At 49.1% G+C, this 27,835-nt stretch overlaps 2 protein-coding genes and 2 long non-coding RNA genes across 8 annotated transcripts; 2 read left to right on the top strand and 2 right to left on the bottom strand.

Moving 5' to 3' along the window:
• Positions 1-26: 26 nt before the first annotated feature.
• Positions 27-5,105, bottom strand: Hoxc10 (homeobox C10). The gene is made up of 2 exons (XM_027396750.2): positions 4,216-5,105; positions 27-1,108 (listed from the first exon to the last, which is right to left on the bottom strand). Exons 1-2 carry the CDS (start codon positions 4,964-4,966, stop codon positions 831-833), a joined length of 1,029 nt encoding a protein of 342 aa, XP_027252551.1. The 5' UTR covers positions 4,967-5,105; the 3' UTR covers positions 27-830.
• Positions 5,106-5,367: 262 nt separating this feature from the next.
• LOC107978036 lies at positions 5,368-13,848 on the top strand. 5 transcript variants are annotated; one of them, XR_004768648.1, is made up of 4 exons: positions 5,368-5,518; positions 5,708-5,898; positions 6,369-9,001; positions 13,614-13,848. It is a non-coding gene; the product is annotated as an uncharacterized LOC107978036 (long non-coding RNA). The 5 variants fall into 5 exon arrangements; XR_003481454.2 differs by lacking the exon at positions 13,614-13,848 and having other exon boundaries at positions 6,369-7,875; positions 8,889-10,147; XR_003481453.2 differs by lacking the exon at positions 13,614-13,848 and adding an exon at positions 9,835-10,147 and having other exon boundaries at positions 6,369-8,992.
• Positions 13,849-14,853: 1,005 nt separating this feature from the next.
• On the bottom strand, positions 14,854-17,023 carry Hoxc11 (homeobox C11). The gene is made up of 2 exons (XM_027396047.2): positions 16,342-17,023; positions 14,854-15,086 (listed from the first exon to the last, which is right to left on the bottom strand). Exons 1-2 carry the CDS (start codon positions 17,021-17,023, stop codon positions 14,854-14,856), a joined length of 915 nt encoding a protein of 304 aa, XP_027251848.1.
• A 4,357-nt stretch (positions 17,024-21,380) lies between these two features.
• On the top strand, positions 21,381-27,551 carry LOC113833535. Its single transcript, XR_003481356.2, has 4 exons — positions 21,381-23,445; positions 23,752-24,113; positions 24,646-24,746; positions 26,138-27,551. It is a non-coding gene; the product is annotated as an uncharacterized LOC113833535 (long non-coding RNA).
• The last annotated feature ends 284 nt before the right edge of the window (positions 27,552-27,835 follow it).

Genomic DNA, 27,835 nt, shown 5'->3' with positions numbered 1-27,835 from the left:
AGCCACTAAAAACAAAAAACCACCCATTTGAGGATTAAGATTCCGGAAATTTATTAGGATTTTTTTCTCCATTAAGGAAGCTACATGCAAAAGATACAACATACAGAATATCTTTAAATAACACAACTCCCAGACAGGGATAGGATAACTTGGGGGGGGGGATTTGGTTTTACTTTGCTATGTTCTATTTTTAATATTTTTGTTCTTCTGGATGGAATTTCTGAGATGTTAGTAGATGGGAGATACAGGGTGCTGGGAGAAAAGCAGAAAGCAGTACAAATACTTCAAGCAGATTCTCAGAGCCACTGGGAGGGAAAGACACAGGGAGGGTTGGGTCTAGACACTGGGTGCTATGACAAACACACAAATACTAGGCGAACTTTCAAGACTGTCTATTATTCTAAGGGAGGGGATGCAGCAAGGAGGGAGCAATTCTGACTGTGCTCTCCGAGACCCTCTCTGGTTGTTTCCCCCCCTTTCTTTCCCCTATAATCGGGTGGATTCGATCTTAACTTTGCATGGAGAACAGAATGCTGCGTGTGAGTGCGTGGGTGAGTGAGGGACTGACACACACACCAGCCACACTCCCACCCCATCTTTGAGGGCACACATAACACCCCGAAACCCAGCACCCCATTTCTCATGCTTTAGCTGGAAGCCTCCATGAAGCACGAACCATAGGTCCCTTGGAAGGAGAGTCTGAGGTCTTTGCCTTTCTTTTTTGCAGGCGTGTTGCATTTATACTCAGGGAGGGGAAAAAATATCACCAGGCACAAAGGGAGGAGGGGCGGGGAAAGGAGAGATGGGGAGGGGGAGGAGATGACGCTGGCTCAGGTGAAATTAAAATTGGAGGTCAGTTCCCGGATCCGATTCTCTCGGTTCATTTTCTTGAGTTTCATTCTGCGATTTTGAAACCAGATTTTGACTTGTCTGTCTGTAAGGTTAATGGTCTTGCTAATCTCCAGGCGGCGCTCTCGCGTCAAATACATATTGAACAGAAATTCTTTCTCCAATTCCAGCGTCTGGTGTTTAGTATAGGGGCACCTCTTCTTCCTTCCGCTCTTTGCTGTCAGCCAATTTCCTGTGGTGTTTTCTGCCTTTATCTCCTCTGTTAAAAATAACATTATTTACATAAGTATCCCTGGAAGAAGCAAGCCCTCAGGATGCAGCTTTTGGAAAAGCCTGTTTGGGGAGAGGGTGGGTAAAGAGGCACTGGAGAACTACTCTAGCCTCACATGCTTGGGGGCAGGTTCTCTTGGGCTTTTGGGATTTCTTAGGGGTCTAGACTAGACTTACAGGGACAAAAGAGAGGAGGCTCTTACCCTCAAAGTGTTTACTAAATTTAAATTAGCCAAGCCCACCTTAACCTAACCAATTCTGAATGCCTCTCCTGATCCTGGTGGTTGTCTTAAATCTCTCCAGGCTTTCCTTCAACTCTGTTCTGCTCCAGATCTTGAAAAATCCAGCCAGACAGAAAAAGCATCTTCAATGAGGTCTACCCCACAGCTCACAGTCATTTCCTAGAGAGCTTTGGCTCCTTTCAACTCTATGGAGGTATTCTGTCCTTGTCTCTGCAGCCAAAGACATCTCAGGAGTCCCTTCACTAGGCCCCCAACTCTTATTTCCACCTGAATTGCCACAGGATTGCTGTCTTGTTAGAGCTTTCTTTTGCTACCCCCCTTCTCTCCTGGCCATCTGCTTCAGGTATAACTGAGCCAGAGAAGCCTGACTGAGCAGCAGAGGTCAGGGGAACAGTTCTGAGACATGCTGGGGGCTCCTCAGACAACTTTCCCTGGACCAGAGGATTTAAGGTCAAGGAAGGGGGACATTCTAAGGTATTTATTGCCTTCCCCTAGAGTCTATGTGAAGGTAGATGTGTATGTTTTCAAATACACACACATCTGTATACACAGGAGGGGTATGGATAAATGACTGCATATGTGAAAAGATGCCATAATATGTGTTTCCATTATCTTATTGTTAGCTTCTCTTTCTAGTAAGTATTCTTGCTGAAATGAATCAGCCTTGCTCTTCAGGTAACAGAAGAGAACACAGCCACCCTTTAAAAGGGGGCAAAGGAAATATAGAGTCCAAAGACTAGGGAGCCATTGGTACCTAGTAAATAACTTTGCTGACAGCTCTGTGTACACCCTGCTTCCTCTCTTCCTTATGTCAAATGAGGCTTCTGGGTCCTGGATTTTGTATGGTTTGGTGGTGAGGAAAGCTCCCTAGGGCATCCAGGAAACAAGGGTGGGGGTTATAAACTTGAAGCTATAGTCTAGAAAATGTCAACGTCTTTAATTATTCTCCAATCTCTGCACCTGCAGCTTCTTGCCAAACTGTTTACAGGTTCCCCACATCTAACTCTGTTCTGTTTATTTTTTATTGGGGTTGTTGGGTTTTAAGAGGAGGAAAGAAATTACAAATGGACCTTAGCCAAAAACTCTTTGCCTCTGGCCTGGTGGAAACAGCAAAAAGGGGTGAAGGAAAGGGAGAATGCAAAGTGCAATCTCTGGGTGTTAGTTTGGGATAGGAGGGCTTAGATTGTTGGGGGACAAGAAAAGAAAGGGGTGTCTATCAAAATGGGTGTAGTTTGGGTTTAGGAGGTGGACTTGCTAACCTTGACTTTGCTAGGATGAAGTTTTTTCTACCCTAGTCCTCTACCCCAGTCCAGTTCAGGGTTTATGGCGAGGGGATAAAATCAAACCTTTGCATTCTATATGTGCCATAAGGACATGTGTGTGGCATGGGTGCCTCATTTCCTCATCTTCACAAACACAGCCACAGTCATCTGGTCAAAGTCTCTAAGGACTGATTTACCAAGGCTCTCTTTGCAGAGCAGACCCAAGAGGGTAAGGCTTTGCCCTTGCGCACCTAAAGAGTGTATGTGTATATATGAGTGAGTGTGTGAGGAACACAAGTGTCACACACACACACACACACACACACACACACACACAGGTCACGCGCAGACATTAGTGTGCACTTCCACCCACATACAAAGCACCACATACAAGGTTCAAGACAACCCCAGTCTGACTCACTCTCAATATTTCTTCTACTTCTACACCAATGAGTCCGCCTCATACACCACCACCAGGAGCCAGTGTCTTGGGGAGCGGGTTTATTCCTCCCCGTTGGGCTTTTTGCTCCAAACTTTCCAGGGAAAGTCATTGCCCTCAGTATCCCAATCCTGTTCCTGTTTCAAACTCTGCAGTCCCCTGCCCCAGGGTCCTGAAAGGCCCCAGTTACAGAAGAAATGGATCGTGAACCCTGAGCTTGAACTCTGGCTGAACATTCTTTCTTGAACCAAAAATCACAAAGAAATCCAACCAAAGCCTCACTCCTTCTCAGGAGTAAACCTCTTGCCACGCACACAGAAAATTTCCAACCACTCACTTATAAGCTGCTTTTGAAAACCAATGGGGGGAAAAACATAACTAGAAAAAATAGAGAAGAGAAAAATTTTTAAAGATCAAAAAAAAAAAAAAAAAGAAGGAAAGGAAAGAAAAGGAAAGGAAAGGAAAGAAACATTTCCAATGCCCTGATCCAAAGCCATTCTCACGCCCAGCATCTGGAGGAGGGAGGGATGTGGCGGGCAGCCCTCTACCTCCACCTCTTCCGGCCTCAGCCTCGCTGCCCAAGGCCCCTGACGAGACAGAAATCTCAGGGGCGCAAACTGTATGCACAAATCGCACCCACAAACAACAAATGTGTTTCATAGGAAACATTTTTCCAACTAGGAAAATGCAATGAAGAGAAATTACTCATCTCTAAGCCTTCTTTGGTCCCTGGCCCAAGGATCGCCATTTTAAGCTTTTTGTGCGCTTTGACCTGCGCTGGGGACATGAACCCCCAGGACACCCTCACTGAAAAAGCAAACCAAAGCCACCAGGCGCCGAGGAATGGCCACGGATCTGGTGCAGCACAGGGCACCCGCAGGCTGCCTGTAATGCTCACCTCTTCCGCCTATGCATCCAAAGGCCGAGCTGGCCTGGCACCTCCACATCGCCTTCTACCTTTCCCTGCTAAATGACACACCATCAGCCTGGCGCTCAGCAAACAGGACCCTCAAGCCCGGGTCAATTCAGAACCCTCGTGTTCCCTAGGCCTCGGCTCAACCCTCTCTTCATCTTCCTGCTCTGAGACCTGACCACGAAGACCAGTGCCCCCAGCGTCCCAGCCCAGCCGGCCCCGCGGCCCAGGCGGCCTTACCTTTAGCTTCGTTATCCGAGGTGTCTGGGCTGGAGTCTGCGGTCTTTGCCCGTTCCTTTTCGCTCTCCGAGGGGCTGCCTTTTGGGCCCGCCAGACTTTGCTCGGTCTTGATCTCATTGGGACTGGGGGTCTGGCTGTCGGACTTGGGGGTCTCAGGAAAACTCACTTTGCCCCCAAGCTGAGGCGATTCCAGATGTTCCGCGCGCGGGTTGAGACTGGCCCTTTGCTCAAAAGGGGTTTCGAAGTCGTTGGCCCCGGCACAGTGGGGCGTTTTGTCCAGCGCCGAGTAGCTCGGGCTGGCGCGATAGTAGCTGGGTACAGGTACCTCGTGCTCCCCAAGACAGGACTCCGGCAGGGGGTGGGAATAGAGAGCTGCCTCGGGGGCACTTTTCGCCCGCTTCTCTGCACTGTACATGCAGCAGACATTCTCCTCCTTGACACTAGGTGGGTAGGAGCAGGAGGACAGAGGCCTGCCAACAGGTTGTTCCAGGCGGTAGGCGGCTTTGGGGTCGCCCCAGGAGTCCAGCTGCGAGAGGTAGGACGGGTAGGTGTTGAGGGCCAGGTTGGGGCTGCTGCCCTCATCCCTCTTGGAAAGCGAGGGCGCGAGCCCGCAGCCCCTCATCACCCCGCAGTTGAAGTCACTCCCAGATTGCATATACATTCCTGCGCTCCGGTTATAGCGCTCTCCTCCTCCCGGCGCAGCCAAGGGCTCCGCGTACGAGTTCGGAGTTACATTGCGAGGGCATGTCATTTTCAGAGAGAGGGCTTTTTAAGGAGCAATACTACAGCGGAGGAGCTGACATCTTTTTTTTCCCCCCATCCGGGAAGGGGGGGCGGTTGGAGGGGCGGGAGGAAAAAGAAGGGGAGGGGGGAAATATCAGCTCCATAATTATCCGCGCATTCGGTCCTCACCATGTGACGGCTAGACCAATGGGATTTGAAAATGGCCTTGATGATTCAGACGGCCGTGACGTCAGCGGGGTCAAGTTGTCGGCAGGCGGAGCGCGCAGCGTGGAGTAACAGCGCCACCTAGCAGCTGCCTAGGGGTAGGGGCACGGGAGCCCTTCCTGGCGAACAAAGGAAGCGCCCCCCGGGCTGCAGAGGCGGTGGGGGGGTGGTGGAGTAGTGGTGGGGTGGGTGGAGGGACTTGGGACTGTTCTGAGAAGAGTGGGACTTGTTTACTAGAGAACCAGCCTGTGACTCCTGGGGAAAGGGGGTGGAGAGGGGGAAAATACGGGAGAGAGTGAGGCAACTGGGGCTCAAAACAGTCAAATTCAAATTAAAAGGTCAAGACACGATTCAGGTATTCCTTCCCATCTCTTCACCTTCCACTTCCCTCACCCCATACTCCCGTTTCTTCTCTTGGGTTGGGAGCCGGTTGATGCTTTGGGGGAGGAGGGGAGGATCTCCAGTGGGCTCAGGGTGGAAGAGAAAGTTAAAGAATCAAAAGCAGGACTAAAGTTTCTGCTGCCCTGCCTCCTGGTTCCTTCAGCTTGGCCCCTGGGCCTGGGAGCTTCGGACCACAAGTCTTGGAGATTAACTGAGTTGCAAGTTCATTGTGGGGACTGAGAATCTCCAGTGTTTGGAGTGGGCCCGGGAACGGCTCGGCTCACGGCCATCTCAGGCAAAAAGAGAACCCCGGTGGATTTAGGGATCCCTGGAGGAGGAAGCTGAAGATTAGAGGTACCCTTTCTCCAGCCCTGAAGTTGCTTGCAGTCTGGGCCTAACTGGATGAACAACTCCGGCCACTGGGCTTTGGCCTTGGGGCCGGCTTAGTAGGGTGTTTTGCTTCATGCCCCAGCGGCTGTCGTTTTCCGCTTGACCTTGCCCTTACTAAAACAAGGAATATTTCTGAATATAACCTGTAGGCCTTAGCTGGGTTGGAGGATTGGTGTATGTATGCATGCAGAAAAGGAGCACAAGACGCAGTTAAATCTCATCCGCGAGAAGAGTTCTTTTAAAGCGATAGGTCTGGGAGTATGTTTTAGAGAAGAGGGGGCGGTCTAGTGTGTGTGTGTGTGTGTGTGTGTGTGTGTGTGTGTGTGTGTTTATTAAAGGGAAAACGCAGGGAGAAATGTGTGTTTAAAATAGTTCGTTCGATTTCTCCATCACCTTTCTTCCAAAGCGAACTAAACTCTCCACCCCTTCCTCAGGAAACGGAATCCGGAGAATAACTTGTCTTTCCGGTAGCCCCGCATTTTTCCCCAGGCAGAGGCTGTGGACTTTCCTTTTTCCGAAGGACCAGAGCCTGGCTGGGAAAGGATTCCTGGGCCTGACGCACCGGCATGGATGAGAGAAGAAGCTGGACCGATTTCTGGAGGCCCTAGCCGGCTGTGATGGAAGAAGACTAAGGAAAGAATTGTGCCCCGAATTCCCCCAACCAGGAGAAGAAGACCCAGGGGTCCCTTAATTCCAGGGGCGGGGGGGGGGAATCGAAAGATCCGTGGAGTTTGTGACTTATTTGCAACTGGCAGGGAAGATCTGAAATAGTTTTATGTTTTCGTTTGCAGGGGTCACCCTGGATTCAGCCTGGGGGTTATCCAGGGCAAGGTTAGGCTGTTTAGGCCCCAGACCAGACTTGGGACAGTCCCCAGCAGCAGTCAATCGAGGGAGCCATTTGTTCCACTGACCATCCCGCGGGAAACAGCCGAGACTTTATGGCCACTCTGTTTGTATTATCTGCATAAGTCTTTCCCCACGAGTTTGATCGAAACCGTTCCCTTTTACGAGGACCCAAAGAAAATTTCCCGTCATATTTATCAGCTGGGGATAAAAATTTAGTATGGGAACTGATATTTCCTCATTTATGGGACGATGAAATTAAAGACCAAAGCAATTGAGAATTATATGGCTTTGGGGGTTCCCTCCCCCTCTTTCACATCTCTTTATTTCCCTCCATGGTGTGCCTGTCCCTGGAGTCTGTCCTCTCAAAACCCTGCCCTTGTCCCCTGTTTTGGAGGCTGGTAGGGCTCTTTCTCCAACAGCCAGGTGCAGCTGGGCTACCATAGCTCTTCCCAGCTTTTATCTCAAGGACCGGAGGAACTAGGGAAGGGACAGTGTCTCCATGTAGAACACGGTGTGCTGGCTGGAGAGGAGGTTTTGAGGGAAGAGCTTTGCAGGGGACAGTGGGATTGGAACCCAGCCTCAGATACTGAGAGTCAGAAAATTAAGTCAACAAATTCTAGAATAATCCTCAAACAACATGCTCCCTCACAGCAACTGGCCGGCTAGCAAGAGAGAAGCAAAGTCATTCAGCTTCTGGGCCTCTCTTCCCTACCAGCCAGAACCCCCCCCCCAACCCAAGCCTACCTCTAACCTCAGCCATGGGAGGGAAGGGAGTTGCTTCAGGATTCTTACCATTATGAGTGGAAATAATACCCTTAGGAGAAAAGCTTCCTGCTTCAACTCCCACCTCCTCACAAGAACGAATAGTGTTTAAAGTTGAAATAATTAGAAGTATGATAAACACGGCCCATTAATGAAACAAGAAATCAAATTCATCAGCCTAAGTGGGACCCCCGTTGGGACAAATGTTTGCCTCTAATTACTCAAGATAAACGAAAACCCAGTGCTGTTAAGCAAGAGCCTTCTGGCTTGCTCGGACGCAGACGTGACTAACTTGTTGGCTTTCCCAAGACTTTGGGATCTAACTTAAAGGAGGTAAAAGAAAAAGAATAAGTGAAAGTGAGGGCGGCCGGGTAGAGAGCATCTGTGTGGGTCGAGGAAAGTCCTGTCTAGCCTGGGTCCCAAGCCCTGCCCCCTTGGGCTTGCCTTTCCTGAGTCCACGAGCAAAGGCAGTTTCCGTCCTATTGTCCTGGCCTGGCGTTCAAAGGCATGCGTGCCGCCTCAGCCACCCGATCTGCTGCCACTGCCAGGCGCCCACTGGCCTTACCCAAAGGGCACCTTTGGCAACTGGAGTGGGCGCCAGGGGAAGTCTGTGTTGCTAAAGCCACCCCCATACTTTCTTTCTTTCCTTTTTTTTTTTTTTTTTTTAAGGTTATCTCTTCAACTTCCCCCAATGTAGACAGCCCTACTCCTAAGCCTTACTCTGGGTCTCCCCTTTTCTTACCTCAACAAGGAAGTGAAAATTCCGGGGGACTGCAGGCCAAAGTGGGGCAAAGGCTGTGCCTATGTCTCAATTAATCCCACCCACCCTAAGAGGAAGGCCCAGGCCCCTTTTACTCTTCCCGCCCCGGTATCCAGACACTGAAGTACAGCCCTGTTGACTGGACTGGGCCGCCTAGGCCTCCTGCGGCCTTTGGGTCGGTGAGCAAAGGAACAGAAGAGGGTTCAGGGGCTACTGGCTGACTCCAGAAGGGCCCAGCAGTTCTTCGGGGCCAGACACCCTAAGGTTCCCTGTAAATGGATTAGAATGAAGCTAGGCTCTTTTCAGCAGAAGCCCTCAAATCGTCCCAGCAGCACCCTGTTTCGTCCTCTGAAAATTGTCGGAGTTTCCTTGAGAGGTTAAGGATGATCTGGGAAATTCTGAAGATGATGAAAAAGAAGGAAGAGTGTATCTCCTTTTGGAATAAAAATAATTAAATACAGTTTAAAAATGCGCATACTGAAATCTCTTCAAGCAAAAATGGAAAACAAAATCACACCATTGACTATTGGGATTTTCTTCATGTTTTGGAGGCCGAGATTAATCTTTCTTTTCCCAAATCTTGCAGGAACAATTCGCTTTTCTTCCAGAGTACCACTTGAATTGAGAGCAGGGGAACTCCAAGCAAAAAGTGGAATGCTCAGAGGTTCAAGGGGAAAGGGTTTCAAACAGGTAAAAGAGGTATGAAGCTGAGGACGGATAAAGGGCTTCTGTTCTATTTCGGATTTTGCAGCCACCCGGGCAAGCAGCGCCGCCAGCAGACTCGCTCTCACATCTAGACAGTGTACACACTTGCACCCACAGGCTCTATAGCGTCTATCCACACATGTCCAGCTTGCACTTAATTGCACGGACACAGCCTCGATTATTTACTTCTATCCAAAGCGCTTCCTGCAGTTCTTGAATCCTGAAGTTCGCTATCCCGCGTCAGCCCGACTGCTTCCTGGCCCTTCTGAAACCAGTTATTTAACCTTGCCTATGGAATCGAAACCAGACCGCACAGACCTCAGAGAGAAATGTTAGGAGGAGGAGCCCAAAGGGAGGAGGTCTTGTGGGGGGAAGACCTTGGTCCCCACTTTAATGGTTTGTTTCTGAGTTGCCTCTGTAGGTCAGATTTCTAGTCAGTGTAGACTGGTTGGGCTGCCTTGCTCCTGAGGGAAAAAACGTAAAAACAAAAACAAAAACAAAACAAAACAACAACAACAAAAAACAACCAAAAACAGGATCTTCCTTCACCAGCTAAATTTCTTTTCAACGGTTTTTTCTTTTCTTCTGTTTCCTTTTTCTTCCTTTCTCTCATTTTTCCTCTTCCTGCTTTCTCTTCTTTTTCTTTTTTCTCTGTAATTCCCCGGCCCCCAAGAATTTAATTTGTTGTCTTGTTTCCCCCTTTCCCTTTTTCTACTTTATTATAAACATTATCCTTTGCTTTCTTTGATTCCTTGCTGCCCCTCGACTTTTAATCCCCCCACCCAGGCTTACTTATTTTTTTCTGTTGTGCTGGGTTATGTGAATAGGATAAAGACAGGCCGGATCCATGACTCCTCATTCCAGTTGCTCCAGCTTGAAGTTGACCTTCCGCCTTCAGCCTCAGCTCAGCTCAGCTCAGCTCCTCACAAGGCGAAGTGTACAACAGTCAGCCAGCAGAGGTGGCCAGGCCTCAGAGTCGCCATTAGAGAGAAGGGAATGCCGACTCAGAGGCACCTCCCATCCATGCCAAAGGCTCCTTGAAATGCCAGGCTCCAGGGGTTCCATGTCATCTTCATTTCCAGCATGCTAAAGAAACTTGGTCCATCAGATCCATAATTAAAGAAAAGCTCCCTTATCTTTGTTCTGACTCCAGCACTGAGATTAAATAGACTAAAGTTGAGCCTGTTTGTGCTCTCAGCGCTAGAGTTAGAAGAAGTGAGAGTGAGGGTCTGTCAGTTACAGGTAGAAGGCAGGTCTAAGGGGTCATATGTAAGTTGGCATTCCAAGGCCATGTCCCTACATAAGTACTTTTGTTCTCCGTAGAGGATTCAGGAGAACTGGAGCACTCTGGGCCGCTATCTCCTTTGATTCTATAACAACTGCAATCTCTAGGCAAGAATTTCCTGGTAGTTTGGATTTTTTTTTCCCTCAAACCCCAAAGGCAACAGGGATAGGGCTATGTGTGCAGAAGCCCCCGCCCCCAAATTAGGGGTTTGAACCAGGATTATATGACTCCTCTACTCCAAGAAGAGGGTAGAAGGGTGTGAGGGTGTGTGTGTGAGAGTGAGAGACAGAGAGAGATGGGCCAGACAGAAAGAGAGAGAGAGAGAGAGAGAGAGAGAGAGAGAGAGAGAGAGAGAGAAAGAGTATAGCCTACAACAAAACAGGCTATAATTGGGGAAGGTTTGTTATACTGCTGACATTTTACAAGTTTGGGGGATCTATAGAGTAGATAGGACTGTCCTGAATGCCTGCAGCTACTGTTTGCTGGCAGTCCCCAAAACCAGGTCCAGGGTAGGTCTCAGAAGGGACTGACCTGATTTTCAAGCCTTTTTTGCCTTCAGCAAGGAGCCCATCTTTCTCTCCTCCTTCTCAAGGATTCCATCCTGTGTCAAGACCTAAACTAAGCACCCCCCCTCAAGGAGGGAGAATCTTGTAAAACTTTTATGCCAAACAAAGTTATAAAAACTTCCAGGGCGTTGCCTTTTCTAAAGGTTTATATGAATAATAAAGAGTGTAGTCGCGTGCACACGATACTGGCCAGCTTTGGGCAGGAAAGGATTAGTAAACAGCATTATCCATCCCTAGGGCACCAGGAAATCCTTGGGGCTACCCACTTCAGGGAATGTTGGCCTGGAGAGGAATTGCCCTACAGATTCATTCCTAGGAGGGGCGGGAGGATTGGGGTGAGGGAGGAAGGGGTAGTGCCCTTGACTCCCTTGAAGTTCAAAGTTCTCCTTTGCCTTCTTGAGGAAAGGCTTCTCTGTCTCTCTCTTCTGACAGCCTTCCCAAGAAATGAACTTGTGGTAATTCTTTCCCTTCTGGTTAACTGGTTATGGGTAGCTACAGCTTTCTTCACTGTTAACCACCTGGTCTTTAGCTTTCATTCCTCTACCACCCCCAGCAAAATTTCCACTCTTTCCATCTGGGAGACCTAAAACCTAGGGACTCTCTCTCAGAGTGGGGGAAGCAGGCCCACCATCAAGGCTCCTCTGTTTTGCATTTCCCAGCCACCTAGGTCAAAGAAACTCCAAATCCAAAGCTACCTCTAGTCCATTTCTCATTTCAAGCACCCCTGACTCCCCTTGCACCCCCAAAGCCCATAGTGGAAAAGGGGTGGGACCCAGAGAGCTCTCAGCCCACACCACTTAATACCCTTGTAAACTCCCACGTGCGCTATAAACTTGGATTTTTACAACCAACATTCCTCCTTTAGCTCCAGGAAACTTTGAACTCGGCCTCTGGTTTATTTACTTGGGGGGTGGGGAGCTGGGAGCTGAGAAAGGCTGGAGGAAAAGAGGGAAAATGTGGGGCGAAGGGATGATGGGGTGTGGGGCCTGGGGTGTGTAGGAAGAGCCAAGACCATCCACTGGGGGTTTGTTTACTGTTTAGGACGGAAGCATTTTCTAACACAGGCCAGACTGGGTCGTTAAGGGCGAAATGAAACTGGGTTTAGAGGCTCGGGGACGCTTTATGGCGGCGTCTAGACTGCGATCTTTTGTTCCAGGGCAGCCTTGCGGCTGGAGGGGATTACCCCAAGGGGTTGAGCCCAGAGTGCCCCTGCTAGCAAGGGGGGTTGGACATTCTAGGAGTTTGAAGGTGGGTTTACTTGGGGGCCAGAGATCCTCCTTTTTATTTTTATTTTTTTAAGAAGGTCGCTGCAAAATGTCAGGTTTTTTGGGTTCAAATTAAACAAGGCTTTGTTTTTCTTTCATGTCAAGTCTCATTCTTCAGAAATCTCTTTTGGAAGAGAGATTCTTTTCTAGTATATATATTTGTGGGAAGGTGATAATTGCAAGTTAATTTTTTTTCTCCAAAATCAGGAGTTCTTGGATGCTAATAGTTTCCTTTTAAAAACTGGTTTGTTCTATGGTTGTCTATTGTTATACAGAAAATATGGGCGGCAAGCTAACAGTCCCGGTATAGCTGGATATAGTGGATAAACATCACATCTCAAGAAACTCTCCCCTCTCATGCACACACAGAGGACCCTCAGTTGTATTCCTGTCTACATTCATTAAATACTGACAGTGTTCACACACCAGGGAGAACATAAGCTGTGTGCATCAGGTCACATTTGTTCCATGCAGACAAAAGTGCACAAACCATTCTTCTCCTCATGTGCACACATAAAGACACTGACTGTCTTGAATGATAAAATTTTTTGTGGGTGAGCATAGGAAAGATTGTGAGCCACAATACACCCAAGTTGGCAAATCTCAAAGAGCCACACTTAGAAATTAGAGATCCAGATTATCTAAGCCCTTGGAATCCCTGTCATCAAAACAGAGAGCAGTATCTATACCAGAGACCCAGGGTGCTTTCTCCTTTCATCCAACAATGTATCATGGATGAAAACATTTTCTTGGAATTCCATAAGGACATAAAGACAGAAGGAAGATGAGAGAATTGGTCTTGAACCTCTTACCTCAAATAACAAATTTGGAAGAGATGGATGAATGTCCTTTCTGAAGAACTGAAATGATTAGTTAACTTTTCACAGAAGAAACACATGCAGCAAATAGAGATTGGTGTGACGACTGTCCCCATAGGTTACCTCCTTCCCCAGTGCCCTTCTCCTTGCTAATCTCTACAAAACACATCTCTGGGGTTTTTTACTCTGGGGTATGCAATGTATAAAAGTCAGGGTGGCCCCAGCCTAGGCATCTGGTTCTGTCTGGAGGAGCTTGACCATTTGGGCCAAAGGGGAAGGGTATGGGCCTCACTTTCCCATCCCTAGAGGCTGTGAAAAAGAAAGGGAGGGGGCTGGTTTGCTCTCTTCTCCCCTTTTTCCTTTAAAACTGTATATTTAAATTCCAATACAGCAGAGAAAGAGAGAGAGAGAGAGAGAGAGAGAGAGAGAGAGAGAGAGAGAGAGAGCCCTATTCTCATTTCTACATATTTGACCGGCAACAGACAGAGACATCTGGCAGGAGGGTAGTGGAGCCAAGAAAATTCCTATAAATTTAAATTTGATGATGGTTACAATTAACTCCACAACAAACCTGTACTTAAACAGAAAGGGTTGCTGGGCATTTGGATGAAGCTCGAGTTGCACGTGAGGAAAAGGAGCTTAGGAATAACTATAGAATGTTCTCTGCTCCAGAGTTGAAGCAATCTTTGACCACCTTTGCCCCAGCCAGTGGAACTGAGCACCAGTGTTCCAGCACTGGCCTGCCTCATCTCAGAAGGCCTGGTTCTCACCAGCAAACCCTCCCAACTGTGGCAGCCTCCTCCTCCTCCTCCTCCTCCTCCTCCTCCTCGACCACCACCACCACCACCACCCTCATCACCTCCTCTGCTGTCTTGGGAGCGCAGGGGGTTTTAAGAGGAGAGGGGTTAATAAAAAGGTCAAATAAAATCATAATATTGAACAGAATGAAATATCTTTATTTGCCACCAAAAAAAAAAAATTCACAGCAATCCCTCTGAGCTAGGAGTAGGGTGGGGATTGCACGCACAGGTACACACACACTCACTCACATGGACAGAGATAGACGATTAGAATCTCACTCCGGTTCAGCCTCCCCTTCCTCTCTAGGTAGAGAGGCTTATTAAATTTATTTACAAAAATTCAGGCCCCAGCTAGGGGGAGATGCCCAACCCCATTTTCCTATGCCTCCACCCCAATCCTGTTTCTTTTTAAGGAGGTAACAACTGCATAGACTAGCAATAAATCCAAGGGGACACTGCTTGGGGAAAGGTTAGGACACCTCAATGCACCAGTTAGGAATTTTCAAAAGAGGGCTCTACACATTTAGGGCGAGACGGGGCCAGGCGCAGACGGAGGTAGGATTTGGACTTTGCACACCTAACACCAGGTCAAAGGTACAGGAATTTCACAGCAAGGCAGGATCACATTTAGCAGTCCCCTAACCGAGGGGCGAGGCGGGGTGGGGGGCGGGGAGTCCAGGAGGTCTCACAGACAAGGTGGCTCAGCGGATCTTTTCACTTGGGCTAGGGAAGGCTTGGAGTTCAAGGATTGTTCGGCTCTGGCGCCCACTGTGCTCGCCCCTCCCCTCACCCAATCCAAGCAGCAAGACTTTGTTGCAAGGTGTATTTTCTTTTAAATAAACAGTCTTGGGGCCTTGGCGCCAACCGGGTCCACTAGCCACGGGTCAGACACTTCCCTCACGCCTTTTCCCAGGCCGAGTCGCTGTCCCTACAGTGAATTAGACCCGAGGCGAAGGAGGTTCTGGAAGGAAGTGCCAGTAACGGCAGTGGGGGGCCAGCCCTGGCCGCAGTCCAGTTTTCCACCCGCGGAAAAAAGACGAGTTAGAAAATAAAATAAAATAAAATAAATTTCCCCCTTTCCCTCCCCCCACCCCAAAGGGCTAGGTCTGCAGTTACAGCAGCGGATTTCCTGAAAAATACTGCAGCCGGTCTCTGCTCAGTTTTTTTTCTTTCATCCTTCTGTTCTGAAACCAAATTTTCACTTGTCGATCAGTCAGGTTCAGCATCCGGGACAGCTGCAGCCGCTTCTCTTTGTTGATGTACACGTTGAAGAAAAACTCTCGCTCCAGTTCCCGGATCTGGAATTTCGAATAAGGGCAGCGCTTCTTGCGGGTGCGGGGGGCGTCTGGAGGGAGGGGAGGGGGCAAGTGCGAGGAGAGGGGAGAGAGACACGTGAGACCCCGGGCGACCCCAGCGGACCCCAGACGCTGAACGCTCAGCAGCAAAGCTCCCAGTCAGTCCTGCCGCTGGGCAGCCCTCCCCCTAGGCCGGCGACTCTTGTTCCGTAGTCTCTTCGCTGGGGCAAGCCTCAATCCCACTGTCAGGTCTAGCTTGGTCCACACACTCAGTGTGGACCTGGTGCCCCTGCCTCTCAGGCCAGAGTCCTAGCTGACAGTGTCTACGGGTGGAGGAAAGCCTGCCCTAGCCACGTGCTTTCCTTGGGGGTGCCCTGCCTGCTCCTTCTAAAGCTTCTGCAAGTCCTTGATCCTCCCCCTCCTCCAGAAATCGGAGGGAGCCACGGAGAATCGGCGCAAAGAATTGGGTTCTGGCGAGAGCAGTGGGAAATGGGGGGGGGGGCGACCAGCGAGTAGAGGTAGCTGAATACACGGGAGCCTCCAGCCAGGCCCTGGCTCCCCGGGACGCCCTGCCGCCTATCTGCCCGGCTACGCACATTGCCTGGCTGGGCCTTCCCAGAGGGCGTAGACCCTGGAGAACCACCGACACCAACAGCTCAGGGGAGCTCCGATCTTTTCCCCACTCCCCTATCACCGCCAAACCCCAGCTTGCCTGGATTTCTACTCAAAGACCCGCGAGCATGTAATTTGAACATTAAAAAAAAAAAAAAAGTCGTTTTAAAAAGAAGCGGAGCTGCCTTGGAGCGCCTGTCTGGGCTCCAGTTCTGCCTCGTCGCTCTGTCCCTTACCTCTCCCCCTCTCTGGGTTTCTCCCGGTCTGTCCCTCGCCCTCCCTTTCCCCCTCCACCCCTCCCCTCCCTCCCAACCCCCCGGCAGCCCGTCTCCCCATCCTTTCTTAAACGCTCCTCTAAGTTCACGATCAAAGTTAATATCGCCCGCAATGGTGGCACTTTTAAAAATTTCACAGACCGAGGGAGATAACGGAGGAGGGGGGCTCACCCGGCTTTTCCAAAGAGCCCCTTTCCCTCCCCTCCCCACCCCTTCTCCATCGTAAAAAGTCGAGTCGTTGGGAGAGAGGGCTTTGTAGGTTATAATAAAATCCTTTGAATGCTTATAAAACTCCACATAAAATAGGACTGACCCAAAACACGAGGCTGTCCGCGCTTCCCTGGCCTCCCCCCTACTCCAGCCCTCCCTCTCCGCTCCCTCCCTCGCTGCCCTCGGGTTCCCGGCCGCTGCTACCTACTGGGGGCGGCTCCCTTGGCCGGCTCCTTGGTCGCTGAGTGGGTAGAACCAGACGAGCTGGGATTCGTATTCTCCTCCTCGGCCTCGGCCTCAGCACCGGCCTCTGCCCGGGACGCCAGTCCCGAGGCCGGGGGCGCCTCAGGCTCCCCCTTGGCCTCGCCCTTGCCGGAGCAGGGGGGCTCGGCAGGCGCATCTCCGCCACCGCAGTAGGCGTTGTCGAAGAAACGGTCGAAGGCTTGGGGCAAGACGCTGTTCTTGTTGACTGAGGAGTAGAAGCCTGCGGGGGCCGCGTGTGGGGCGCTGGGGTGGTGGTGGCCGCCGTAGGAGCCTTCATTTTTCATGAGAATCTCAGTGACTGTGGAAGGAGGCAGGCATTCCCGGTGCATAAGCTCGTCGGCCGCCGCATAGCAAGACGAGTAGCTGTTCCGATGGTGCCACTTGCCGGACGGCTCCAGGCCGTAGGAGACCTCCCGGACCGGGGGCACCTGGGCTGAGTAGGGATAGGAGATCTGACGAGAGGGGGCCTGGGGCAGGAAGGAGGAGACGGTGGAGAACTCGGGCACGTAGTAAGTGCAACTGGGCAGATAGAGGTTGGAAGCGCAGCTCCCTCGCTCGCCGAAGTCAGCACCCCTCTCCTTGCGCGAAGGCGAGCAGAAGTTGCCCAGGTTGACCGAGTTAAACATCGTTCTCTTCTCCTGCCTGCTCCGGATGGAGGTTTTGGACCCGGTCTAGCGAGGGGGGAAATTTTGGGAAGGCGAGATGACGCGTTATCCGTCTTAGTCTCTCTCCCCGAGCACGTGATCCAAAGTAGATATTGTCATATATCAGTTCGGAGCACTTCGCAGACGTAGGAGGGGTTCTCTCTTAGGTAAGATCGGGGACGTTCAGGCGATTGGTTTGCAAACACCGCAGAAACATTATGAAAATCAATTGCAGATTTGTATTCGTTTTTCTCTCGTCACTCCCCTCCTCTCCATTCCACAGAGCGAGCAAAGGAGGAGAAAGAGAGGGTTGGGGTGGGGTGGGCGGTGGGATGGGCGGGGGCGGTGGCTGGGAGGGGGTAATTGTATTTTTTCCTAGCTGCTGCTCCCCCCACCCCCAGGATTGGGGGAAGGAGGAGAGCTTTCCGTTTAGGGGTCTGGCCTCCTTCTTATGATATGCTGGGGTAAGAGGCAGGACTTTTTCCTACCTGATTTCCCCAGGAATATTGAATCCTCAAGTTTCAGGGGCTCTTACCCCTCTACCTGAAGAATCAGTGTCTATTTACAAGAGTTTGAAGTCCTTTAGATTATTTTCCTGGACAGAGCCGGGTGAGCTCGCTCATAGGACAGGTTCCCAAGAAGAGTATCTGAAGTTTCCCAAAGGTGAGGCAGCCCAGCTCTGAGCTTGTGTCCCAACTTTGCCTAGCTTGCTATGCTGCCGCTGGCTAGGGACTCCTATTAGTCATAAACCAGTGGTGAGCAGCGCGCCAGCCGCCCAGCCGGTGCCTGGCAAAGTCTGGGAAAAACCTTCTCTAATGTTGTGTTAAATATTTAGTATGAGAGAGTGGCCCTGGGTGAATATTTCATGCCTGCCTTTATTGTCAATCAATGTGCAGAAAGCTACATCCACTGTGGATTTTAAAATCCCAAACCCCAAAGAAAAAGATTAGAATGAGAGTCATCTATCTTATCTCTATCTGGGGCCCTTCGTGTTGGGAGCTCAGCTCCAGCTAATGGGCTGAAAAGAAACTTGGCAGTAGGGTTCATTGTTAAGGGAACTAAATTGAGGGATCCTAATTTTTATAAAAATGGTTTTGGGAGCTTAGGTGAGTAGAGAGACCAGGTGACTATCTCTAGTATCAATCAACAAGACAGTGGAATAAAACTGTGGTCCCAAAGTGGGCAGGGGTGGGGCCAGAAGTCTCCAGCCTCTCTCATGACTTCTTTTCTGCCTTCTCCTCTTCTCAGTCCAACCCTGCCCTCCTCCAAGTCTGTAAGCCTCCTTCCTGGACTGCTGTGTCCAGGGAGGAATACTCAGTGATTTGCTAGCCGCCCATCCCTTTGGCCATTACAACACACATCTGGGCAGCTGAAAATAACTTTATTGAAAGGTTCTGGACTGGGTCCATGAGGCCAGAACAACTGGAACAAGCAGAAAGTAACAGTTACCTTGGTCCTAAGAAGGAGCTATCAGGACAGAATGTGTTAAAGAAGGGTGAACCTCCCCCCCCCCCAACAACAACTCAGCCCTGTTCTCTTAGGGAAAAACCAAAGGTTGTTCCAGCCATCTTTGCATCCTTAAGGCTGGCTGGCTTCAAATTGGTTTTCCTCTTTAAAGTGCATTTGATTTGATTTTCTTTGTTGAAGGGTGAGGCACTGAAATCCTTAACCAGAGAGGGAAGACACAAAAATAGTTAGCTTATTTCCAAATATAGCCTCTGAAAGCCATTCCTTCTCAACTCTTTTACCTGTCCAAATTTACTCAGCCTTTAGAATCTGCATCCACCACAATGGGTCTCATCCTGGTGTGTGTGTGTGTGTGTGTGTGTGTGTGTGTGTGTGTGTGTGTGTGTTGTCCTGAAATACTGCAGAAGAGACCTCCAGTGTCTATGCACTTAGTGCTAAGCATTGCTTCTTGTACTTTTTAGTCCTGACCAGATCTTAACTTAAGGCAAATAACTAGATTGGGTTATCTCCATAGAGAAAGGACCAGAAACAGAATTCCTTGCGTTTTCCCTTTCCTTTAGTCTTTTTTTTTTTTTTTTTATAAGTGGAGCTGGGGGCCACATTTTTAATTATGATGGTGGGGAACTATGGACTGTGGCTTTTATAGGGTTTGCGCTGACCTCATTAAACTTGAGTTTACTAGAGGCAAGATGCTCCCCAAACAGTGATAGAAGCCAGCAAGAGGAAGGCCAGAGGTACCCCACCTCTTGCCGAGAGGGCAGTCTAGGCTCCAGCTTTTCCCATGTTCCCACTAGGTTCCTTCTTCCCCTTGATCTCCTGGGCTGTGTGGGGCCCAATCCCCTAAGTCTTGTTTTGCACAGCCTGGGAGAGAGGTGGGAGGGGGTGTCTGCTTCCTGTGAGAAGACAGCTGTGGGCCTGAGCACTTGAATTTGACCACCAAAGTTTATTCCTGGGCAACCATAAAAGTGAGGCAGGCGGCTGCAAAGAGCAGTCTGATTTTCTTGAAACCAAAAGAAAGAAGGCAAGAAGGGTGTCAAGGAGGTGATGTCTGGGAAACTTTAGGGTCCTTCCACAGACTTGTGGAAAGGAATATTCCTCTCCATAAAAGCAAAGCATGAAGTTTTTTTTTTTTTTTTCTGGTGTTGGTCTTTCAAAAATTTTAAACAACTTTTTAAAACCCCAGCAATTGGTCGTTGCTGCTGGGGTCAAGGAGAGAAAGCTCTGGTTTCTGTGATCAGTTAGATGTTGATTAGCAAAAAACGCTTAAGGTTGTGGGGGTAGTGGCCTGCCTGCCTGGCTTTGGGTCCAGACCACCTGGAAGCCTCCACTGGGTTTGTGCCCTCTCAGTCTGGGGCTTCTGGTCACAGTACCCTTTACATTGGTTGGAGGGACATACCTATGACCCCTAAACTTGGGGGCATTACTAAAGGCAGCTGTTTTCCTTGTTGCTGTTGTTTGGTTTTGCTTTAATTCCTCACCTGGTTGATGCAGGCTATCCCTCCATCTGCCTAGAGTCCCAGCTTTCACCTAAATCTTCCTGTGATAGCCATCCTACCTCTTTGAGGATTCTTGGTGGCCTCAATCCTTGCTAGCTTGGCCGCTAGCAGGCCGATGCGGTCTGCGCTGCTGCTGCCTCGGTGGTCTGGCTAGAACTAGGACAGACTCCAGCGGTCTTCCCTCCCTCATAGGGAACAACAAGGTCGGATTCAGAAGGGGGCACTGTCTACTGAGTTCTGTCCTGGGTGGTTCTTAGAGCAGCCTCAGGCAAACAGCAGCCTTGCGGCTCCTTTTCCTCCTCGACCTTCCCTGAATTCTAGAGTACAGATCTTGATAAGGAAAAGAGACCACCCCCACAGACAACCCTGGGAGGAAAAAGGAGGCCTTAAATTCAGCCTCTTGTGGAATCAATGAAAAGAAGGAAGTCCTACACATGGGCATCCTCATTTGTTCCCAGGTTCGACTGGCGAAGAAGGACTCTTAGAACAGTCTGCATCTTCTTGCTCATTTTTCTTTCGCTTAGTAGCAACAAGGAGGCATAGAATAAACCTTTAGCGTGCGTGCGTTGGGATTTTCAAGCTAGAGGTTTATTTTGAACCCGGGACACCCACACCTCATCCAGTCCTCAGAGATCCAGAACGCGAAGGACTGCCTGCCTGTTTTCTCCTCAGCCCAGGTCAGCGCTGCAAGCCCAAGGTTTCAGGTTAGGCCACCAAAGCTGGTGGATCTGCTGGAGGAACCTCCAGGGCCGGTGGACGAGGTAGGGGAGCAAAGAGCAAAGCCGGAGGCTTCGCCGCCCTACCCAGCTTCCTCCCCGGAGGGGTTGTCCCGGGAGGCTAGCAATGCAATGCGACCCCATTTCTTCCATAAAAGCTCCGTTTTATGAGCCAGCTTCACCCCCACCCCAGCTCTAAAGTGAAGAACCTGTCTTCAGAGCAGTTTGGAGATGGAGCCGCTGCCATTGGGCCTTAGTTTCCAAAGCTAGTTGAGACTTTTTCTGTGGGAGGTTGCCCTCTTGGGCCACCGGGATCTCCCGCCTCGCTGCTGCAGCGGAGAACAAGCCCGGTTGGGTTGGCCGGAGGGGCCATTCCCCGGCTTTAGCGCCTACTTAGGCTCGGACCCAGTCCCTGCTGATCAAAGTGAGCTCGCGGCATTTTTATGAGATCAACTTCAGTGGCTCCTTACTTGTAATCAGACGCCTGGGTCGAAAATGCAAAAGGGAACAGCTCGTCAATCCAAAATGGAAAAGGAGGGAGGGAGGGAGAGAGAGAGAGAGAGAGAGGGTGAGAGGGAGAGGGAGAGGGAGAGGGAGGGAGGGGAAGAGAAGGAAAGAGAGAGGGAGAGAGAGGAGGAGGATAGAGAGAATATAAAAAAATAAGGTGACACAGAAGATCCCAGTCACCCACGAAAAAAGCCCCCTTGCCCCCAGCAACAATGGTTTGTGGGTCTGTCCCAGCTTCCAGGCCTGCCTTCTGCCAGCACATTGGCCCGACTTCTGAGCCCTAATGCCAGGGCAGACAGAGAGGAGCCCTGACTCGCCTGTGCTAGGAAACTCCATCCGAAGCTTCCACAGTGGAACCGCCTTGCGTGGGCGAGGTTATGGCCTAGAACTGCACAAGGAAGACACCTTCTGCTCGCACTTTAAGTCTCCCCCCTCTTGCTGCCTTCCTCTGCGGTCCTCTCTTCACTACAGCCAGAAGTTGAGTTACAGGAAGATTCGCCGAGATTTATCGCTTGGCCCCAAACTTGGAGAGCCTCGTTGTCATAAACAGCCGTCTATTGTCTAGACTTTTATCTCCGGGTATGGATCTGGATCTTGCATTAGTGAGGCTCTGGGGATATGGACTGTCTCCGTGGTGTGTGCAGTGCAGCCGGTGGCTGCCGACGGTCACTGGGGGTTTGTTTGGGTCAGTTTAGAAGCATGAACAAATCTGTTCTTGGAGCTGTGCAGGTATACCTAAGTATCCAATGGAGGAAGCCTGGGATGGAGAAGGTCTCTTTCTTTGCCTGAGAATGTTCTGGTGCGTGTATGTGTGTGTTGGGTGAGAATTTGTCATGGTGTGCTTTGTTCTGGGCATTTTAAGTGTTCCTGTCTGGGCTTTTTCGGGTTTTATTAACCTGCATCCGCTTGGCTGGTTTATGTCCCTTCCAAGCAGATCATCTGGTGTTTTTCAGTATCAAAGTCTGTTGTGTGTGTTGGCTTCTTTGGGGAAACGGTTTGGGTTGATACCTTCTCAGCCCCTTGACCCCTCAGGTTCTCCTTTCCACCATATTCACAGCTTTGGCCTTCACAGGGTGTCCGGCTCTGCCTCACTCTTTTCAAGTCCCCCCAAATCTCCAAAGAGCCTGGCAGTTTTCTGTCACAGTCACAGAAAACACTGTTGCAGGGTAAGGCCTGGGTATGACAGTCTTTCCCACACTAGGGGGAAGCATCTCAGCTAATAACCCCTAACTTGCTGGGGCTCTCCTTCACAAGCTGAAGGGCCATCAGGAGGGGCTTCTCAGTCCATTTCAACCATTTGGAATACTGTGAAAAGAATTCTAGGCCCTGCCAAAGAAGGCCTGTCACCCCCTCTATGAGGATTCCTGACAGCAGATGTCCCCACCTTGGCTACCTTCAGCCCCTATCCAAAGAATCCAGGCACTTTGAGACACATTGCCTGTGGGCAAAACCTTTATCTCTTCAGATCCCAGTGACAGACATTGTGTGGAAAAATCAGGATCAAGCCCCTTTGTTATCCATATAAGATACTGAGTAGGAAGACATCAAGATAGGGGGCCTGGTCTCTCTATCAGCTGGCCCTTTCTGCAGCTCCTGGCTGCTGCCACCCAGGCCTCAGCCCCACTTCAGGTATCATTTAGACTGGAGACATTCCCAAACAGATAGGTAGGAGTGGAATTGAGCTGGTTCTAGAGGCCAATTTTCCAGTTAGCAAAGTAGAGGTGACAATAAAGTTAGGGTGCAGGAGAATTAGAACATTGGGTTTAGCCATCATCACTCTTGAAGCATCCAACCTCCTTCCCTCCCCTTGCTATAGAATTCCAATTTCGAAAGAAATAATTAGGCCTTAAGATGGCTCCATGAGCACAAGTAAGATTCAGAGAAAAGGAGGTAAGTCCTTAATAGATACTCCCCACACCAATAAGCCCCCTCTTAACTTCACCCCACTCCTAATCTTCTCTCTACCCTGGAAGGAAGGAAAGAATCAAGCATCCAGGTTTAGTCTCCTTTCTCCCAAGCTGTACCCATCACCAATTGCCTGCCGATCGCCACAGCTATCAGGCCAACTGCCGGTCTACGCCGGTCTACTCCGTATCTTGAAGCCTGTCTCAGGCTCCGCCTTACTCTCCTGCGCCTGGCCTTCCTCCATTTCTGCTTACTAGCTCTCTGAACCAAGAAAGACCTAAGCCAGCTTCTCCACACTGAAGGCCAGGATCGGGTGAGTACCAGGTCCTTGCAGCTAGAACTTTGCTTCTAGCCTCACCAGCTTCACCCTTCTCCTCTGGTAGCTGCCTGGTTTAAATGTTTCTTTCTCACTTCCTTCCTCTCCCTTTCTTTCCACCTCAGAATCTGAGAAAGAAAGAAATCCAAGCCCATCACTATACCAGCCCTCCCCATCCCTGTGACCTTATTCCTCCTTACCAATCATTTTGCTTTGTTTTCAGAAGAAAATCGTAATATACAGACATTTAAGCTGCAAATGAAGTTTTCTTTGTGATGTTTAATTTTCTCTCCAATTCCTAAGGTCCTTCTCCACTCCGCTGCTGTAGAACGGAAGGGAATTACAAGTCTGCAGGGGCGATGGGGAGTAAAGACATCGTGCCCAGGGTTAGAGACAATGGTGAAACATACAGAAGACAGGAAGAGGTGGGGGCAGCACCAACTGGTAGAGAGCGGAGCCAGAGGCAGAAAAGAAAAGTTTCCTGGAGTATTCATTAGTTGACTTCCCTGCTCACAGCTTCCTGGGGCTGCAGAATTCACCCCCAATAAAGGAAGGAGGGGGGCCTTCGTTTTTTAAAAGTCCTGTATTTACAAGACCAGAAATGCCAGTGCTAAGTCCTTCTAAAGAGAAAAGCTGAACAGGAGGACCGACGCCTTCCTTATAAGGTACGTTGCTAACTTGACCTTCACTTTGTCATGGTGCTCCCGCCCACCCAGACTGAGGCAGAGCCAGGACAACTACTAACCCTTGCGATTTTCTTGCACCTCCTTCTCTGTCAGTCTGTCCCTTCCCATTTTCTGCCTTTTCTTTTTATCTATCTCCTTTTTTATTTCCTGGTTCTTCTTGCTGCTTCTCTTTGTTCATTTCTACCTTGCTCAGGGTCTCACAGTTTCTCTCAACACTCTATTGCCTCACTCTGTCCCTGCTTCTGTGATAATCTTGTCCCCTCTCCTACAGCCTTCAGATTGCTCAACTCTTCAAAACAACAACAACAACAAAACTCAATGTTTTTTCCCTGATTCCTGCCTTTAACTGACCTCCCAAGCTCTAGCTGGGCATTTACTTCAACTTGGGTGTTGTTGAGTGGACTTCAGGAAAGACAATTTAGGGATAAAAGAGGGCTTCACTCAGGGCCTAGTTCCCATTTGGGGTTGACAATGAACTTGATTTTGATAAGCTCCTTTCTTGCTCTAACAGACCTCATCCACCAAGTCTCCACAACCCAAGTGGCCTTACGCTGAGAACTAAGCCTCTTGTTTAAGTGAAAGCAACACCCATTGCCCCTTAGGCTAAGAAGGGTGAGTATCAAATTATTGTTTCTCCATCTTGTCTTTGGACTTTGTATCACCTAAAATCCTAGTGATTTCCCTTAAAACATTTAAGGGAATTTAGTGTTTTAGGGATTTCTGGAGACTCTCACACATCTAAAAACAGGAAAGAGAAAGATTCCTAGGGCCTCTCTCTCTACATTGCCTCCAGCTTCCAACAAAGCCTCCAACATTAACTCTAATCATATCTTGTGTGGTTATAAAATAATATTATCAACACCCTGTAATTACCTATTATTCACTTACTTGTGATGATTGCAATATTAGAGGAGGCAGATCTATGCAGACAAAGTGAATCCAAGCTATCCAAAATGAAAATGAAACTGGATCAGAGAACTTCAACCAGATCGATCTCTGCATTTCTCCACCGCGTTTCAAATCTGTAAGCCCTTGCCTGGGATCTTCATGATTTTGCAGGACTTGGGGTATATTGAGAGATTCTACCTTCTCCCCCACCCTTTTCCCACACACCACCTGCCCCCTCCTCCCTCTCCTCTACACAGACACCAGAGAGGGTCAGACAATAAAAAGGAAATACTTTCTCTCTCTCCCTACAATTATCCGGATAATTGCATGAATTCTTCCTTGAATACCACTGTGTAGTCAGGGTAGGGGCTTCAGCCGGAAGTAGAGGGGACAGGATTCCACACAGGGAGGGGGGAGCTGAGAGAGTCCCTCGTTCTTACATTCCCAGACTTTATAGTTCTGTCTAGTGTTACATTGTTTCTTCAGGCAAAGATCTTTGTTCCCTTTCAGTCATATTTCTCCCTCCCCCCTCCCTTCCTCTCTCCCTCCCCCCTCTTTTTTGGTCCCTTTAAAGGAGACTCAGATCATCTCCTGCTCTTAATAGATGACTATAAAAGTAAAATTAATTCCCCCTTGCCCTTTTATATCAATATCTCTCTGTTAAGTATGCACATCGACAAGAATAAACAGAATTAAGTGCTACAACCTAAACCAGCAGTTACACCCAAGGTGTTCTCTCTCTCTCTCTCTCTCTCTCTCTCTCTCTCTCTCTCTCTCTCTCTCTCTGTCTCTCTCTCCCTCTGGTCTGGCTTATCTGGGGATGTTCTTTCTCCATTCTCACGAAAGATAGCTGGGGCGTACTTGCAGATTTTTATTTTTTACAAGCTCATTGGAGCCAGAGCTCGCACCAACCCGGTAGAAAGCGACTGCAAAGGCAGAGAGAGCAAAAGCCGGAAGGAGCGAAGGAGACGAGAGCACCAGGCATAGACCAAAGGGAACAACCCAGAAATGTGGGAAACGGAGCCTGTGGAAGTCCCCAACAGTGACAGAAGGAAAATGGGTGAACACGGAGAAAGATTCATGTGCTTTTTTTGTCTTTAAATTTCTATTGGGAGGTCAATGAAGAAAAGTCTTAATTCAGGCCAGCGGGAAGAGGCCCTAGCTCACAATGTGACCGACCCAGAAGGAAGGAACTCCGGGATAAACCCGAACGGACGCCAAGGCAGTCGCTTCTGGAGGTTGGGCCCTTGAAGGCCTCCTCGAGGCCTCCTGGGCTTCTTTGCTCTCCTTATCATTCTCATCTTTATGATGAGACTTGTTAACATGACCGGCGAGCTGACCACGCACATCTATCTATACCGCACGCGCTCAGCCAAGCAGCCGCCGGCGGTGGGGGGAAGGGGGAGCAGGACTGGGAGGCTCTAATTAATTGATTCCTTTGGACTGTAAAATATGGCCGCGTCTACACGGAACCTGTGGACTCATAAACAATATGTCTGCTGAGTGTGAGTGCACTGTCTCTTACAGAATCTTTCTGTAGGCATATGTATTAGCGTCCGGATTTGAAAGACTCAAGTAACATTCTCCCCCCCTCCCCAAACCACAACACAGTTCAGTGCTGGAAAATGGATCTGCTAAAATTTGTGCTATGGGGTTGGTTTTCTCTGCTGCTTGTGTAGACCCAGTGATTGGCTTCTGACTAGCTAAGTGTTAGGATCAACATCCATCGTAGCCCCTTCTGAGAAGGCCTGAAGCCTTTGCCCAGCGTGGGAGCAGAATGGGCCCAGGTTCCTTGCTTCATGATACTGCCTAGGCTTGAGAGTATACAGTATTTTTTAACCGACCTAAAGGAGCCCGTGCACACCTTTACATGCTTCTCCAGATCACTGTCTACTCCTTTCCTACCTGGCTGCATGGAGTTGGCATGTTCGCATTAGGCCTAGAAGAGTGCATTTGTGACACATGATGTGACCTAATTAGATAGCTATAACAATTCTATCTAGTCATGATTCTATATGGAATCCTGCTGTTCCCAACAGACTCCAGCGTCAGACAAGAGACACAGGATGGGGTGGGGGTGAATTAAAAGTGACCACTTAGAGAATAATATTTGTTGACATACATGGCTGTTTCAAAGACAGAAATTCTAGACAGAGGGGAAAAAAGCAGCTATGGAGATTGCCATTACTAATGCCAGCACATCTTTCTGGCCTTCCATGATGCTCTTAAACTTGATTCTAGTCTCTACACTCAGCTACATCAGAGAGGCTTCCTGTCTTTCCAGACCTTCAGCTCTGGCTTTAATATTTATTTTTAAATGTTTATAATAAAATGAGTCTAAAGAATGTGCCAATATAATTTACAAAAAAATTTATAATGTTTTTCATATTCTGGGTAGACATACACTTTGTATTTATACAAGAATATGATACAATTTGCACTGAGTTTTTTCTGCTATATTAATATCTGGATACATTTTCATGCAATGGTTCTTCATGTTATGGAATATAGAAGCATGTAACTAAATGAACTGAGAATAGTACATTCCCTATGTAGGATATATGCATATGTCTTGCTTACATATGTAATAAATTTTTGCTTGTGAATATATGGGTCTACCTTTCATCTTTTCTCAATATACCACTTCTTCATGTAGCAGATGAAAGCGCCTATGTGTATACTTTATAGGGAAACATCTTATCTGTGCATTTTAGGCTCTTTGCATGTATCAGCTGCGACCACAACAGAACTAGGTTGTGCACATTATGGACCATCTTTCCATGCTCCCGAGTGGACAATATGCTCCCACAGAC

This window comes from Cricetulus griseus, chromosome 2 (assembly GCF_003668045.3).
Source record: "Cricetulus griseus strain 17A/GY chromosome 2, alternate assembly CriGri-PICRH-1.0, whole genome shotgun sequence".
NCBI lineage: Eukaryota > Metazoa > Chordata > Mammalia > Rodentia > Cricetidae > Cricetulus > Cricetulus griseus.
The sequence above is the reverse complement of the archived record's forward strand: the minus strand, read 5'-3'. Positions and strand labels throughout refer to the sequence as shown.

Excerpts from the sequence above, each read along its gene's own strand:
- Hoxc11 (XM_027396047.2), bottom strand. The coding sequence starts at position 17,023 with ATGTTTAACTCGGTCAACCTGGGCAACTTCTGCTCGCCTTCGCGCAAG. Across the intron at positions 15,087-16,341 it reads GGCCAAGGGAGCCGCCCCCA|ACGCCCCCCGCACCCGCAAG; the intron begins GTAGGTAGCAGC and ends CCCTCCCTCCAG.
- Hoxc10 (XM_027396750.2), bottom strand. The coding sequence starts at position 4,966 with ATGACATGCCCTCGCAATGTAACTCCGAACTCGTACGCGGAGCCCTTG. Across the intron at positions 1,109-4,215 it reads CTCGGATAACGAAGCTAAAG|AGGAGATAAAGGCAGAAAAC; the intron begins GTAAGGCCGCCT and ends TATTTTTAACAG.